This window comes from Neoarius graeffei, chromosome 25 (genome assembly GCF_027579695.1).
Source record: "Neoarius graeffei isolate fNeoGra1 chromosome 25, fNeoGra1.pri, whole genome shotgun sequence".
NCBI classification, from domain to species: domain Eukaryota; kingdom Metazoa; phylum Chordata; class Actinopteri; order Siluriformes; family Ariidae; genus Neoarius; species Neoarius graeffei.
Window position 1 is genome coordinate 9,104,231 of NC_083593.1, and position 15,877 is coordinate 9,120,107.

General features: G+C 43.4%; 1 protein-coding gene across 5 annotated transcripts in view; it reads left to right on the forward strand.

Moving 5' to 3' along the window:
• Positions 1-15,877, forward strand: part of apc (APC regulator of WNT signaling pathway) — a 76,445-nt gene that overhangs the window by 44,809 nt on the left and 15,759 nt on the right. For 3 of the 5 annotated variants that reach the window (XM_060909094.1, XM_060909095.1, XM_060909096.1), the window contains 4 exons: positions 8,602-8,686; positions 9,317-9,494; positions 9,742-9,850; positions 10,898-11,011. In XM_060909094.1, the coding sequence (XP_060765077.1) occupies positions 8,602-8,686; positions 9,317-9,494; positions 9,742-9,850; positions 10,898-11,011 (486 nt within the window). Of the gene's footprint in view, positions 1-6,106; positions 6,344-8,601; positions 8,687-9,316; positions 9,495-9,741; positions 9,851-10,897; positions 11,012-15,877 lie in introns of those variants that run through there. The other 2 variants (XM_060909097.1, XM_060909098.1) reach the window with 2 other exon arrangements.

A 15,877-nucleotide genomic window follows, 5' to 3' on the forward strand; every position in this document is an offset into this window, starting at 1 on the left:
AGTAAACAACTAAACAACATGGCGCCTCAGTCTGGAAAACGCCAATTCGGATTGTTTTTGCACCGTCTGGCGGTGTATCTACTATGATTGGAATATTTTTGGAGCAATTATAACGTATTTGATGATCAGACACATTGTCACGTGGTGTTGCTGGGATGTTTTCACGGAGTCGGTAAGGGGGCGCACGCCGAGAGTAAGAGGGCGCAGCGCCCCTGTTCCCCCGTTTAGACGAAAGCCTGCCTTCACATTCAGAAAGGTTAAAAACATTCATCATACGTTCAAAAACGTTCATCATAGTGTGGCGCTGTATTATCTAATTCTCACTGCTTATAACTCTACACCTCCCCGGTGTAGATGAGCTGGGAAACCGAAGACTGAAGGAACAGTATTGAAAAGTATTTTTCCAGTCTCACCTGTGAAAGGTAATCCCATGTGATCTCGATTGGACGGTAAACGTGTTGGTACAGTTAAACGCAGCACATGAATGAGGCTTCTTTATTCTCGGCTACTGTCTAGACGCTATACCAGAGACGGTTGAAGAGTCTCCACTTTGCCACATCCAATATGGCGGCGAGGATGACGTATGATTCTACGCAGAATGCGGCGTCTATGTTTATATGTCTATGCTTCTAACTGTGAGGCCTCTTAAGATGTTAAATTCACCGTGTTTAAGTTTGGGTTATGTAGAGGTCTTGGAAAGAAGTCCTCCTACATTTCAGGGAACTTGTGTTTAGGAAAAAATCCCAATATGGGAACGTTCAGCTGTCCTACATGCCAGTAGGTATGCCAGCTCTAAGAGTAATCACAGCCTTTTGGACACTAATGAGACATTGCTTCGGCCCCGTGCAGTTTGAAGTTTGGGCTGACTTGAAGAATGTGGGCAGTGCACGTCGTCTTCCTTTACAGTCTTCAGATTGGACCACTGAAGTGCACCCGTGTTTGTGGGTTTGCACGTGTCGTCTGGATTTCTCTTCTTAAAAAGTAAAACCTTAAACCTACAGCTACAGTTTGCAGCTTGGGTTAATGTACATTTTTCTGTTTTTTCCCCATTGAATGAAACAAATAGCTTCCAAGGATGCAATGAAATGAGGTGCTTACTTACCCTGTAAAAATATGATCACTGGTTGCTCGACAAAATCTAATTGGCTTTTTATTGTGTGTTGTAAAGTCTTCATTTTATTTCAAGGCACAGAAAACTGCTACTCTTAGCCATGTGCATCTGTAAATGCATGTCCTCTTTTTTTCCTTACCCATTTTGATCGTTTTGATTGCTCTGTGACACAGGCTTGAGTCGGCCATCTTCCTCGGTCACCTCTCTCTTTTCCCTTCCTCCCTTCCTGGCTTTGTCTCGCTGATGAATGCGGCCCATTTCTGTCCCATGGCCATTTCCTCTTTTCTCAGGCTTCCGGAGACAAACATCTGCAGGCAGACAGTAAACACCTCACATTCATTAATACCTTGACTTCCTCCCCTAGCCGCGCTAGACTGTATGTCCAGAGTGCAGTCCATTGTTCCAAAATGGACACATGCCCGTCTCTAAGGCAAGGCTTGTGCTTGCTTTGCTGGTAACTGAGGACTCGTTTACAAGATGGCAGCTGCACATACATGGCCTATTCGGCATGTCGGTAATCTGAAAATAGTAACGTGAGCAAGACTGAATAAGCTAGAATTGTGTCGCCGATCATGTAATTGTGTAATATTGTAGTGAATGTCTCTCTTAAATCATCCAGATGTACCGAAGGTACACAGGCGAGTGAGAACTATGCTGCTTACATAGCCACTGCTTTCGTACATGTGTCCATTATGTGCCAAGGTAGGTTTAAGCCAGTTTACGGAGTCAAATAACAGAGTAATTCCAAAGTCAAGCTGCCAACAGTCTTCGCTAGAGGCTGTCGTTAAGTTGAAGTGTGGTCCTCCAACCAGCAAAATTCGCCCGATTTTGTGGAATTATTTGATAAGGATTTGTGATTTAAAGCCCATCAATTTCAACATGTGGTTTACTCCGAGCCATATAGTGTTAACCTCTGGATCAGGCTCGGGGGAATCCTGTTTAGTCTCTTACTTGACAGTGAATTCTTTCTTTCTGCCTGTATTGGTGACTCAGTGTGTTGTAATAATCTGAGCTCGGTGCTTAAAACAGTAGCTGTCCAGAGCTTCACTTGGCGAGGCATGAATTTGTCCATTTTAGTCATCAGATTAGAATAGACAAAAGATCTTTGCTACACAAACCTATACAAAGTGATGACGCATTCGAGGCTTAAGTGGGAAATTATTGATTCCATGTAATGCCTGCTAATGCTGTTGCATAATTGTGGTAATGACAAAGAAGCTAGCGTAGTTTAGCCTGACCACCGCTGACTGACTGTAAAGTGTCAGTGGTCTGGTTCTGGTAGTCTGATAGTTCTCCTCACTAACTGTGGCCAAAGAACCACCTATGTTCACAGGAAGGGGTCACCAACAGGGTTTTTTCTAGAAAAATTTAGCATGAGGGCGCTCACCATGGCGAGGGAGCGAAGTGGGGGGGGAGATGGTGCCGGTTGTCCCCCCCCGCCGTGCAAAGCCTTTGAAAAATGCTCCAATGGGACATTCTGAGGCTGTCTGAGGGGGAAATTGTAATAAATTGTCAACATTGAAAAAGAAAGAAGCAATCTTCTTCTGCCCCGGACAGTCTTTGGCTTTCTTCCGCTTCGTGCCGCGGGATGACATCTTTAAATGCCCAAGTGTCAACAAAAACAACTCGTGAACTACTTCTGTCAAAAGCTCCCGCGCCGGTGGGTGAAAGGTCATTCGGTCTCGAGAAATCTCGCTCTACAAGTCAGCTGACCTTGTATGTAACCCATGTCAAATCTTGCGAGAGCAGCCGCGACAAGTAAACAACTAAACAACATGGCGCCTCAGTCTGGAAAACGCCAATTCGGATTGTTTTTGCACCGTCTGGCGGTGTATCTACTATGATTGGAATATTTTTGGAGCAATTATAACGTATTTGATGATCAGACACATTGTCACGTGGTGTTGCTGGGATGTTTTCACGGAGTCGGTAAGGGGGCGCACACCGAGAGTAAGAGGGCGCAGCGCCCCTATTCCCCCATTTAGACGAAAGCCTGACCAACACTGCAAACCACCAACCATGAATACTTGCCACTAAATTTTTGATCCGGCTGATAAGATTTCGGCAGTCAAGATCCTGAATCTCCTGGCCAGAAAAGTGTGCAAAAGAAATGAAATGCTTTGTGAGCGCTGGAAGGAGTAATCATCATTGGAATTGATTGATGTTGGGCAAAGTTTACACTACGCATTTGCTTTTATAAATGTGGCAAGTTAAAAATATTACAGAAGTGTATGATGTCTCGTCACTCAACTGAGGTCTTTGCTGTGTTTACTGTGTTGCGTTACTTTTACCACATGCTAACAACAACTCTGCAGTTAGCACTGTTGTCTCAGAGCAAGAAGGTTCTGGGTTCAAGCCCGGCGGCTCTGTTGCCTCTTTTCCACCAAATCAGTTCCACGGCTGGTTTGGGGCTGGTGCTGGTTCACAACTCGTTCAACTTGCGAGCCAGCTGAGAACCAGTTTGCTTTTCCATCGCTTGCGGTGCTAAGGGAAGCCACGTCATTACGTCGCTGTATACGTCAGTTACGTCATTGTATACATCAGGGGTGTCCAAACTGATCCATAAAGGGCCATGTGGCTGCAGGTTTTCATTCCAGCCATGCAGCAGCACACCCGATTTGGCTTATTCAATCAACTGACACACCCACCCTTTAATCAAGGGTGGGTGTGGCTGCAAGTATTTGACTGTGTGAAGACAGTTCAGTTGATTGAATGAGCCAAGTCAGGTGTGCTGCTGCATGGCTGGAATGAAAACCTGCGGCCACACGGCCCTTTATGGATCAGTTTGGACACCCCTGGTATACGTCATTACGTCGCTGTATACGTCAGTTACGTCGCTACGTTTGCATAAACCTTGGCGCGAATATCGAAGCAAAAACAAAACGGAAGATGCAGCAGCAACAACAATAATAATAATGGATGACTAAGCGTTTGTACAGCTGCGGCTTCTTGTCGCTTAAAAATGGCGATCTTTCGCGGTCTTCTTATTGTTGTTGGTCTTAACAGCTCCGCCCCCCCGCTGACGTAAGCAGTTCTTTCCTCTGGCCCAGCAGAGAGTTGGTGCTAGCCTGGAACCGGTTTTTCTGGCCCCAGAGCCAGTTCTTTGTCAGTGGAAACAGAAAACCTGGTTCCAAACTAAGCACTGGCCCTGAACCAGCCCTGGCACTGCTTTGGTGGAAAAGGGGCATGTGTGGAGTTTGCGTGTTCTCCTCGTGTCTGCGTGGGTTTCCTCCAGGTGCTCTGGTTTCCCCCACAGTTCAAAGACATGCAGTTAGGTTAACATGGGGCAGGGTTGGGCTGAAGTGCCCTTGAGCAAGGCGCCTAACCCCCAACAGTTCCTCAGGCGCTGTAGCATGGCTGCCGACTGTATGTGTGCGTGTACTCACTGCTCACGTGTGTCCACTGCTTCAGATGGGTTAAATGCAGAGAGGTGATAAAGCTCTTCTTCCCGAATCCTTTAGTTCCTAAAAACGTTCCTGAGCCCAGTGGCCTGGCTGTGTGCAAGCTGCTTGACGCTAGACCCAGACACCAAGCGGCCTTCAGCAACATTTTAACTCCCATCCTGTCTCAAAACAAAAGCTAAGCTTACTGCCTTGATGGTCATATTTTATATGCAACCTTGTACTTTTAACCGTTTGTTTCCTTCATGGCCCTTTGCTTGACTCAGTGTGTTTACATGCACATCCAAATCGAGCTACTGTCGGTAATTGAGCTAAGGGTCCCAGCAGGGGTGCCAGAGAAATCCAATCCTACATGCACACAAGGAAATCGAGCTATTGTGTGAGGTACATTGTGCACCCGAGCCACAGGTGGCGCTACACGCCCCATCGTGTTGGTACACTTCCGGTTGTCGTCATGAAGAAGAGCTATTCAAGAGTGTAAACAAAGTTATCAGTTCCGTCTTCACAAGAACATCATCGAAGCTGAATGAGCATGAACTCTATCTCCTCATTGCTTCAGAAGTGCACGTTTCTACTACTGTTGTCATGCCGACCGAGGCTGTTGTGTTTCCCGCTTGTGGTCTCGTCACTTCCGGAAGGGGCAGTGCTGAAGTAAGTAGCTCAACTACGTAGCTCGATAGGGTTTACATGCACTAAGTAGCTCGGCTACAATCGCATAATCTAGGTCGCGTAGCTCGATTACGAGAAATCCAGTTCGGTTCGATTTCAGCCAAGCTAAGGTGTTTCCATGGCATTTAGAACTTCGATTTCAGTCGCGCTACGGCAGAAATTCGATTTCCTCTGTGCATGTAAACGCACTGAGTGGCATCCTATTAGTCCAGGTTTCTTTTCAAGGATGTTTATCCCCAGGAAAGAACAGACCGTGGGTCTTCTCCACCCCCGCCTCCCAACTTGTTTACCCCTATGGAATACTCAAGTGTCCCTAGTATTCTTGGCTCCATCCCCATAAATTGATTTCCATTACCAGGAGGATAGAATGACATTTTTAAGTGTGTGGTTGGGCTCTATGGATCACGGTTTCTGTGTGACAGAATTTCAAGGGCATCTGCTGTCCCTTCTGGATCCCTGCAAGCTGACACCATGCCTGGCGTTGAACGGTGCAAGCGAAAGCTAAATTACACTCATGAGGCACGACTTGTCAGGCTGAATATTGCCTGTTGTGGATTTGGCCGCTTGAACACTGTAATTTACTGTTCTCTGGGTGACTCTATGGTTTAAAATGGTAACCCGGAGCTGAGACAAAGTGAAACCAAGAGAATTGTTGTTGTTATTGTTCTCTGTTCTATATATTACTCTGACTAAGAGCATAGTAAGAGGTCCTCAATCACATGACTCTCCTCTCCAATAACGAAGCTCTTGTTTCCCAAGTTGACTCAGAAACATCTCATTTTGTTTGAGGGGGACAGCAGCGTCACAGACTAGCAGTCGTTTTTGTTTGTGTCCTTTTTGGCCGTCTGTGAAAAGGCCCGGTGATGTGTGTCAGCTAGGGGTCAGAGGCCTAAGGCCATGTATCTGAATGGGAAGTGGCTGTTTTGCACAAGACTAGATGGGATGGGAGGAAAGAGCTGCTTCCTGAGAGGCAGTCACAATGCTGGAGGACTTTTTTTTTTTCTCTTCCCCCTTTCCCCTGATGCCTGCTCGATGGATTAGCTGAAGGACTCGATAAACTGGATGTAGGAATGGTATTGTTTCAGTTCTGGAGTTTAAAGAGTGTGTTTTGGAATAGCTTTAATGTGAAGATGGAATAAGCACCAGAAAGTAGTGCATTGTGGTAAGTAGGCAGTCATTTTATCTTGGGTGTTTAAGTGAAGGCTGTGTTTCGGGTATGGTCAGCTGAGCTTGTCGAATTTGTGTCCGATTGTCTCCAGTTGTTACCCAGGGAAGGGTCTTGAAAATAATGACTCCTGGTGTGAACAGAAGTAACTAAACATTAGGCATTTCAGCCTGTGGGAATCCTGAACCGAGACCAGATCTGCTTGATCAGATGTCTTTCATCGAAGTATTGGGTCTTATTTTATATAAAGTGTCTAATACCTCTGTAGTGCCTACAATACGGGTAGCCTGATAAAACTCAACACGCGGAGTTGATTGCTCGTAGCATATGGCCACCATCAACGTTTACGTTTTGTCAATTTACAACTGATTTGGCAATGAAGGATTTGCAAATGATGACTCAGAAGTACAGTTGGCCAAAACTAGTAACTAATCTGATGAGATAATGCACTACATTTAAATACCGCTAGCTAGCTATTGTTCTAAAGAATGAGCATAGCAATTATAAACAGAGCTCAAGAAAATGATGACTCCCGTGATTGCTTGATGCTATATAATATTGCATTATTTTGGTCTCCGCAACAGCGCACTTTTTTTTTTTTTTTTTTTTGTGGGGGTGGTATTGATGCATGCCTAGTTAGAACACAAATATAGCACAAAATATATGCACGCATGTATGTGACTGACTTTTTTAAAATGTCGACATCCTCAGTTTATAGTTAAATGAATAGTTTGTGTCACTACTAGGGCTGTAACGATACACCCAACTCATGATTCGATTCGTATCGCGATTTTTGACCCACGATTCGATACGCCCACGATTTTTTTTTTTTTAAATGTTTTTTTTAAAGTAGTAAATTTGACTTTTACTTACTTACATTAACTATTTAATAAATAATTCAGACCACTGCAGAGAATGAGTAATATGTATGCAAAAACGAACAAATGTATATCCAAAGACTGTTTTATTTCTCAAAATAATACTGTTGAGCCGGAAGCTCTGTTTTTTTCGGTTCTGAAAAAGTCATTTTTCCAAATCGTGTAAATCCGTTAAGATTTTTTTTTTTTGGGGGGGGGTGGCTCTCTCACTGTCTCACTCTCATAGGGCCAATGATTTTCTGTGATCGCGGAAAACGGATGGAAATTACGGAATTTTTATGGTGAAACGTTGCTCGCGTGTCAAAATGTAACTGCCGCAGAAGGCTTCCGCCCAAGCAGACATGCCTTCAGTGTTGCCAGATATTGCTAACGTTTTCCACCCCAAAATATGTTCAAAACCAGCCAAAAAGCACCTAAACCCGCCCAATCTGGCAACACTGCATGCCTTTCCGGTCAAGTGATTGTGATTGGCTTGTGGCACACCTAGCCAGCCAATGAGCTGCTTGTTTACAGATTCGCTCCCCGCGTCGCAACCAGAATGGCGACCGCTTAAAAGAAATGAATGCTCTGCCAGTGGCGAGTGTGGACGTTAAGTGACTCGCAGAAGATTGTCGCAGGTCGGCGAAAAAACGACTTACTAATAGATATAAAAAAGTAAAAGTAATTTAAGTAAGTTTAAAATGTAATTTAAATAAAAAGTAAAGTATTCATAAATTGAAGTTTGGAAGCGCCTCTGTTTTTGGGCTGAGGAGAAGTTTGAAAGGGTGTACCGCGATTCTGCCTTCTTGTATCACGATACGGATCGTGGCTCTGCGTATCTCGATTTCGATACGCATATCGTTACAGCCCTAGTCACTACAGGTATTCGAGACACTTGAAATAGTGGGAGTGTATATTTTGCATGTATATTTCTAAAATGAAGCTTAATCCTGAGGTCTTGTGGGTTTTTTTTTTTTTTTGTTCTTTCTTTCTAAAATGTTTGTAAATTAAATTCCTGAGCCATCTGGACAGGCGCTTCTGTTTAAAGGCACGCTGAAGAAACTGGCTTTTAACAGAGCAGCCAGTTCCTCTCCGTTCACATCTCTCGTCGTATCCAACGCAGAATCCCAACGAATTAAGATCACATCTGTGAGACTTCAAAGCAGTTTTGAGCTTCTGACAAGAGAGACTGTTTGATGAGACTTCAAAGCTCTTTGATGTTCACAGTTCTCTTCTCTTTATCATAACCACTTTAACCTACAGACAAAAAGAGCTGCAAACATTTCCCTCCTTTTAGTCAGGTACTTTGCTTGATCTCCAGGATCTAAAGATCTCACGGGAGGTTTTGTGTTTGTCGGAGAAGGTGGTGAAAATTTTCTGTCTGTCCGTCTGATGCAGGAGGTGCTGAAGCAGCTCCAAGGAAGTATTGAAGAAGACTCTAAAGATTCCCAAGGCCAGATTGACTTTTTGGAAAGGCTTAAAGGTAGGAGTGTTGAGTGAATCGGATGAGTTTATTTATTTGCTTGCTCGATGTAGCCAAAAGTTGGTGTACACCTGATCATCACATCCATATGTGGGCCTTCCACAAAGCTGGACACACAATTGCGAGGAATGACTTTGTACGCTGTAACATTACAATTTCACTGCAACTAAAAGCCCCAAACCTGTTCCAGCATGACAAGGCGCCTGTGCACAAAGCAAGGCCCATGAAGACCTGGTTTGCTAAAGCTGGAGTGGAAGAACTCAACCCTTCTGAACACGTTTGGGATGAATTGGGACACCATACCACCAAAATAGGTGCCTAGCTGCATTAATTCTCTTATGGCCAAATCCCTACAGCCATGCTCCAAAATTTAGAAGAAAGCCTTCCCAGAAGAGTAGAGGTTATAACCGGAGTGTCCACATACATCTGACCGCAGTGTATAAGGATACAGGGTTATTTTTTTTAATCATGCGCAACATCAGTTAGTCCTTTTGAAAATATTAATTATTTCTATAAATTTAAGTATTGCAAGTCCTTGTTCAAAAATCCTTCCACTAGATACTAAGCTGTTTACGTTAGCATGTCCCCCCCCCCCCCCCCCCCCCCCCCCCCTCCTTTTCACTTCTCCAGAGATAAATCTGGAGCCTAGCAGTTTCTCAGGGGTTAAGCTGAGACCGAAGGTGTCCATGCCGGGCTCAAGTTCAGGCCGCTCTGCTGACAGCAGCCCCATGGGATCGTTTCCCAGGAGAGGAGTGACCAACGGGGGCAGAGACAGCGCCGGATATCTGGAAGAGCTTGAAAAGGAGAGGTGAGCCGCCTCCTTCTGAAGTTATCACTTATTTTCTTTGAGCTCGTTTAGATTTTCTGGGTTCCAAAGGATCTCGCGTCCTCTAATCAGAGCGGTCACCTCGATCTAAAATAGTTTTTGTGCTAATTTCATACTTAACCCTGATGCTGTATTGCTCTGTTACTTCCCGGCTGTCATTGTGTAATAATGTATTTTTATTACCAAGTAATATTTAACAGCATTGTTTGTGGTGTTCTTGTCTGTTTAGGTCCTTGTTAATGGCTGAACTTCAGAAAGAGGAGAAAGAGAAGGATTGGTACTATGCCCAGTTGCAAAACCTCACCAAAAGGATTGACAGCCTGCCACTGACTGAGAATGTACATTCATAAATTAAATTGATCATACATATGTTATTTACCAGCTGGGAGGTCCGTATGGTGAAATACCGTGACCGAGGTCTTGAAAGTACTGAGCGAGGCCCTCTGGGCCGAGGTCAGTATTCAAGGCCGAGGTCACGGTATTTCACCATACGGACCGACCTTAAGCTGGTAAATAATATATATATATTTTTTTTCTTTACCAAATTCTAACAGAAAACGAGAGCGCCCGAAAGGGAAAACCGAGCTGAGCCGCCATTTTGAATCCTCATTCACGGCTGTAATGCAAATGGCTTCCTCCTCGGTATACAAGTGCACTTCCATGGCAGGAAAAAAACTACATTTTGCCGCCTATGTAGTCCCCTATTTATACAAAACTGAGTCATTCAGGATTCAGCCATGTTTTTGCTCGACCAAAATTATACAGTATTATGACCTTTTTATATTGCATAAATAAAGCCATTTGGTGAAACTTTGAAGAAGAGATTGTACTGGTTTAAAGTTTTTACCGAACGTAATATTATGTATTAGGATAACATGGCCCAAAATGGGCCTCATTAACTAATGAGATCAAACTGTTAGCAAGTTAGAGGTTTTTAGCTTTCTCCTGAAATGTTTTATTTCATTTCTTCTTCCTCGGGGTAGTAAAACTCGCTTTCGCTGTGAACCCTGTCGTTATCGCTATCCATGCTGTAAAATTAATGCTATTTTCCTGAGAAATGCTCACAAAAATTTACAAGATTTTTGATAATCTTATAAAAAATAAATAAATAAATGTTGACAAAAAATGCTACCATGTTGTTTGTTCTGAATGAGCGAGTCGCCAGAGGTCCATAACCGGGGTCCGTAACTGAGGTCCGTACCGTAGGATACGGACCCGCTCGCCAGCCAATCAGAGCACAGGATTTGGACCGCGAAAAAAATAAATGGTCTTATTTCACCATTGCCATGGTGTATTTAATCAGAAATTACTTTTGTATATTGGTGGCATGTTGCAGTAGCTTAGCTAGTTTTTATTTATTAATTATCTTCATTTTTGCTGTGTAGTTCTCATTACAGACAGACATGACTCGCAGGCAGCTGGAATACGAGGCTCGGCAGATCCGGGCAGCAATGGAGGAGCAGCTGGGCACATGCCAGGACATGGAGAAGAGGGCACAGGTGAGGTGTCATTTAACAAAACGCCCAGTATTTACATAATGTACAGTACTGTGCAAAAGTCTTAGGCATACTCCCCCACCATACAAACTTTGTTATAAATTTCTATTTTATGACTTCTACATTATCGAGTCAGTACAGAAACATTTTAGAGTTCCAAACATTTGTTTTCCAGCACGAAATTAAATGTTTCTATCTGAGCAGCATATTCCATAAGAGAGCACTTTCAAGATTTAAAAAAGAAAGCGTAATGCAGGCTGCTGGGTTTTGGTGCAAAACATAAGAAGCAAGTGCGACAGTCAAATACCCTTTTTCCACCAAATCAGTTCCAGGGCTGGTGCTGGTTCACAACTTGTTCAACTTGCGAGCCAGCTGAGAACCAGCTTGCTTTTCCATCGCTCGCGGTGCCAAGAGAAGACACGTCATTACGTCGTTGTATACGTCATTACATCGTTGTATACGTCAGTTACGTCACTACGTTTGCATAAACCTTGGCGCGAATATCGAAGCAAAAACAATGCGGAAGAAGCAGCAGCAGCAACAATAATAATAATAATAATGGATGACTTTGCGTTTGTACAGCTGCTGCTTCTCGTCGCTTAAAAATGCCGATCTTTCGCGGTCTTGTTATTGTTGTTGGTCTTAACAACTCCGCCCCCCGCTGACGTAAGCGGTTCTTTCCTCTGGCCCAGCAGAGAGTTGGTGCTAGCCTGGAACCAGTTTTTCTGGCCCCAGAGCCAGTTCTTTGTCAGTGGAAACAGAAAACCTGGTTCCAAACTAAGCACTGGCCCCGAACCAGCCCTGGAACTGCTTTGGTGGAAAAGGGGCAAAAGTGTCCAGAAGAACTGTGGCTGGTTCTGTAAGATGCTCAGTAAAACCTACAGCTCATTTCCGTGTCGGGGAAATAAGGAATTTTAAGCTGATGGTCACAGGACAGACAAGTCTGAAATGTTGTCTGTCTGTGTCTAAATTTCAGCCTGTCCGAATGACGGACCAAAACCTGGAGCAAGGGGGCCTGGGGCCTACCTTAGGGCCCCTGAAGCTGAAGGTCTTTAGATGGCTTCTCAGCCATTTCCAGGCACATTTTTGTGATCTTCAAAGGCCAAATTACACTAGACACTAGTTGCTAATTACACTGCAAATTGAATGAATATAATTTACAAGAAAATGCCAGAAGATTCAAGAAAAACATGCTTAAAGTTATACCCAAGAAAACAGTAGTACACACGGGTCACTTCCATGTCTAGAAAAAAGTATGGGGGCAAGGATGTTCCAGTTGGTTACAGCTTACTGATATTGATACATTAGGTACTAACACTCATGAAACCCCCTGTTTAGTTTTCTGTAGTCTGAGGTGGAGTGAGTGTAGGGTGGGGTTTTTTTTTTTGGGTTGGTGTTTCAGGGTTTTTCTAGAAAAATTTAGTATGAGGGCACTCACCATGGCGAGGGAGCGAAGCGGGGGGGGGGGGGAGATGGTGCAAGGATGGAAAGGTAAAATTGTGTGCCCTCACTCTAAATGCCAACTTGCGTTGACTGCTCTAACCTAGCTCCCGCCCCGTTCAGTTTCATTTCTGCTCTCTGCCTCTCGCTTTTTACGCAGCTCTGATTTCTCTTAGCTGCACTCTTTACACTATCATTCCTTTCATGCCATTGCCTCCTGCAAATTGCTGTTTAGTGTTGGTATTTGCTGTTGTAGCTAAAGCCACATTGCCATCACATCACTGGCATAATTTGATTAAAACAAAATGAATATGAATGTCCCATTGTTAATCAAGTTGTACATGCCCGCACATAACAATCATATGCGTCTAAAGACTTGTAGGCACGAAGTTTTTCGTGGGTGTACACTGAAGTCTTGTCAATAAGGTACGAGTACAGGGTTTTTTCTAGAAAAATTTAGTATGAGGGCACTCACCATGGCGAGGGAGCGAAGCGGGGGGAGGAGATGGTGCCGGTCCCCCCCCCCCCCCCCCCCCCCCCCCCCCCCGCCGTGCAAAGCCTTTGAAAAATGCTCCAATGGGACATTCTGAGGCTGTCTGAGAGGGAAATTGTAACAAATTGTCTGTCAACATTGAAAAAGAAAGTAGTAATCTTCTTCTGCCCCGGACAGTCTTTGGCTTTCTTCCGCTTCGTGCTGCGGGATGACATCTTTAAATGTCCAAGTGTCAACAAAAACAACTCGCAAACTACTTCTGTCAAAAGCTCCCGCGCCGGTGGGTGAAAGGTCATTCAGTCTCGAGAAATCTCGCTCTACAAGTCAGCTGACCTTGTATGGAACCCATGTCAAATCTCGCGAGAGCAGTCGCGACAAGTAAACAACTAAACATGGCGCCTCAGTCTGGAAAACGCCAATTCGGATTGTTTTTGCACCGTCTGGCGGTGTATCTACTATGATTGGAATATTTTTGGAGCAATTATAACGTATTTGATGATCAGACACATTGTCACGTAGTGTTGCTGGGATGTTTTCACGGAGTCGGTAAGGAGGCGCACGCCGAGAGTAAGAGGGCGCAGCGCCCCTGTTCCCCCGTTTAGACGAAAGCCTGGTGTTTTGTTTTGGCACTCTGTCACAATGCTCCTGGATGCACTGAACTGATGGGCTCTCCATCCAGGAGAGAAGACGTAAAGCCCGTCCACATAGAACACTGATTGGTCTACTTAGAAAGACCAAGCAAAGAGCATGTGCTCGTGCTGTCTCTCAGGGAACCGCTATCAATATGCGGGAGACTCCTGGAATTTCAGCAATAATTCAACTTGTCCCATCGGACAAGCGGATGTGGATTTGACTTGTCCGGACTGAACACTTAGTTGCCCTGTCCACTCGGGCTACCGCTAACGTCTCGCCCTTATTATTTTTTATTGGCCAACCGGTCTGATGCTTTTGAAATACAAGCAGACAAATGTGAAAACGACCGGTCAATGTCTGCCAGTCCAGCCTTATTTCCCACACTGTCATTTCCTTATAAAACTGCACTCGTTGTACCTGAAACTACTGTATTTATTTATTTATTTAATTTTTATTTTTTTTTTAAAGGCAAGGGTCATTTTGCACCAAATATTGACTTTGTTTCATTTATTATGACTTACTGCTGTGTGTGTGTGTGTGTGTGTGTGTGTGTGTGAGAGTGAGATATCCGTCTCAGAAACTGGTCTCTCATTTGTGACATTATGGTCAAAAAATAAATTTTCTAATTTTTTTTTTTTTTTTTTTTGCATTTACCTAACACTCAATGTTTCTTTTGTCATGTTTAATAAGAATAAAGAGAGTATCTTGCTTTATCTGGCCTCCACTGTGGAAATTTTTTTTTTTAATTACAATTCAAATGCTTTTGTAAAATTTATTTACATATAAAATAACTACGTCATGAAGAATTAAAGCCGCTCCTTCACAGAGGAGTGAAAATATTGAATAAATTTCCTCTTTTTGATTGCTTGGGTTAAAAATGCCAAGTTATGATGACTGAATTGATTATTCACTTAAATATGAATAATATGATACATTTTGGGTATTTGATATGGCGAAATAGGACACAATGGAAAAATCAAGAACGCACCGGAAAGATGAGAATAACGGCGGCGGTAAAAGAACAGCGACTGTACCGGCTGAAGGTCGCGCGGGTCTCTGCTGTGGCGCGCGAGCAACGGGACATCACTACCGCACCGGACGGAGCGGGGGCGGGGCAAAATGACTGGCCGTAGATTCTATCAAAAGTTCGATCTAAATTGACCATGGTTGCAAAATATTGGCCAAAAATACGCAAACACTACGAAATATGAAAGTAAGATGAAAAAGAAACATTCTATTGCCTTATACTGCAAGACTAAAACAAAATAAAACTGTCAAAACTCACCTTTTCAGTGATAACGTCCGAACAGATCACCCGCGTAACAGAAAGACCGCAAATGGAAGCACGATCAACTTCTAACTGCTGGAGTGGAAAATTCCATTCTACACATGCAAATTGTTAATGCGTGTCCTTCCCCGCACACAAATAACACGCTACGGTAAAAAATAGACCACGACTCATTTTATAGCTCAGAAATTCATACAAGACCAGCGACCATCGTAACATATTCTGTAAGAAACATATTCTATACCTAACTTTCAGCTTTCATTTTAAAAAACAAAATCGCAGATTTATAACAATTTTTATATGACGTAATGATTTTAAGTTACTACTTTTGGTGAGGTCGTGACCTCGACCCTGAGGCTTTCCGTTTAGATTAAAACACACGATCGTATTGGTTTTGGGTTTGCGGAAAATGGAGTTACGACGGTGATCAAATATTTTGCATGATGTTTTATTACGGTTATGATTATTCTGTGAGCTCACTGATCCTTAGGTGTATAAAGTTACAACTTAAAATACAATTAGTGATAACTGTAGACTTTTCAGTGGACCACAACCTTTTTTAAGGGAACGCGATGTAGTCGATCATTTATCATGTCCCAGATCAAGCCGCCATTTTTCCACAAATTTGCAGAATTTTTTGCCAAATTCTGAATAGAGTATTCACATCAAAGATTTAGTTTTAGCTATAAAATTTTTTTAATGTTGAAAGATTTCATTATTTTTAAGCCATTTTTGGCTGACAGCATTTCTTTACATGTGCCTAAGACTTTTTTTTGTACAGTACTGGATTTGCATGGGGTGCCAATATTTATGGTTTGGCATTTAATATTTATGACTTTTGATGGTTTGGTGATATGGTGGATTTTTCTGGCTTATTATCAGATAAACTAAAGGTCAAGCTGAACGCAAATAAAATTCACCTTGCCGAAAAGCCGGTTCACTGAAAGGGGAAGTGGATGACTTTTCGACCTGTGGATTCACAAGTGTTGGTCTTGCGAGCCAGTAGAGAACACGC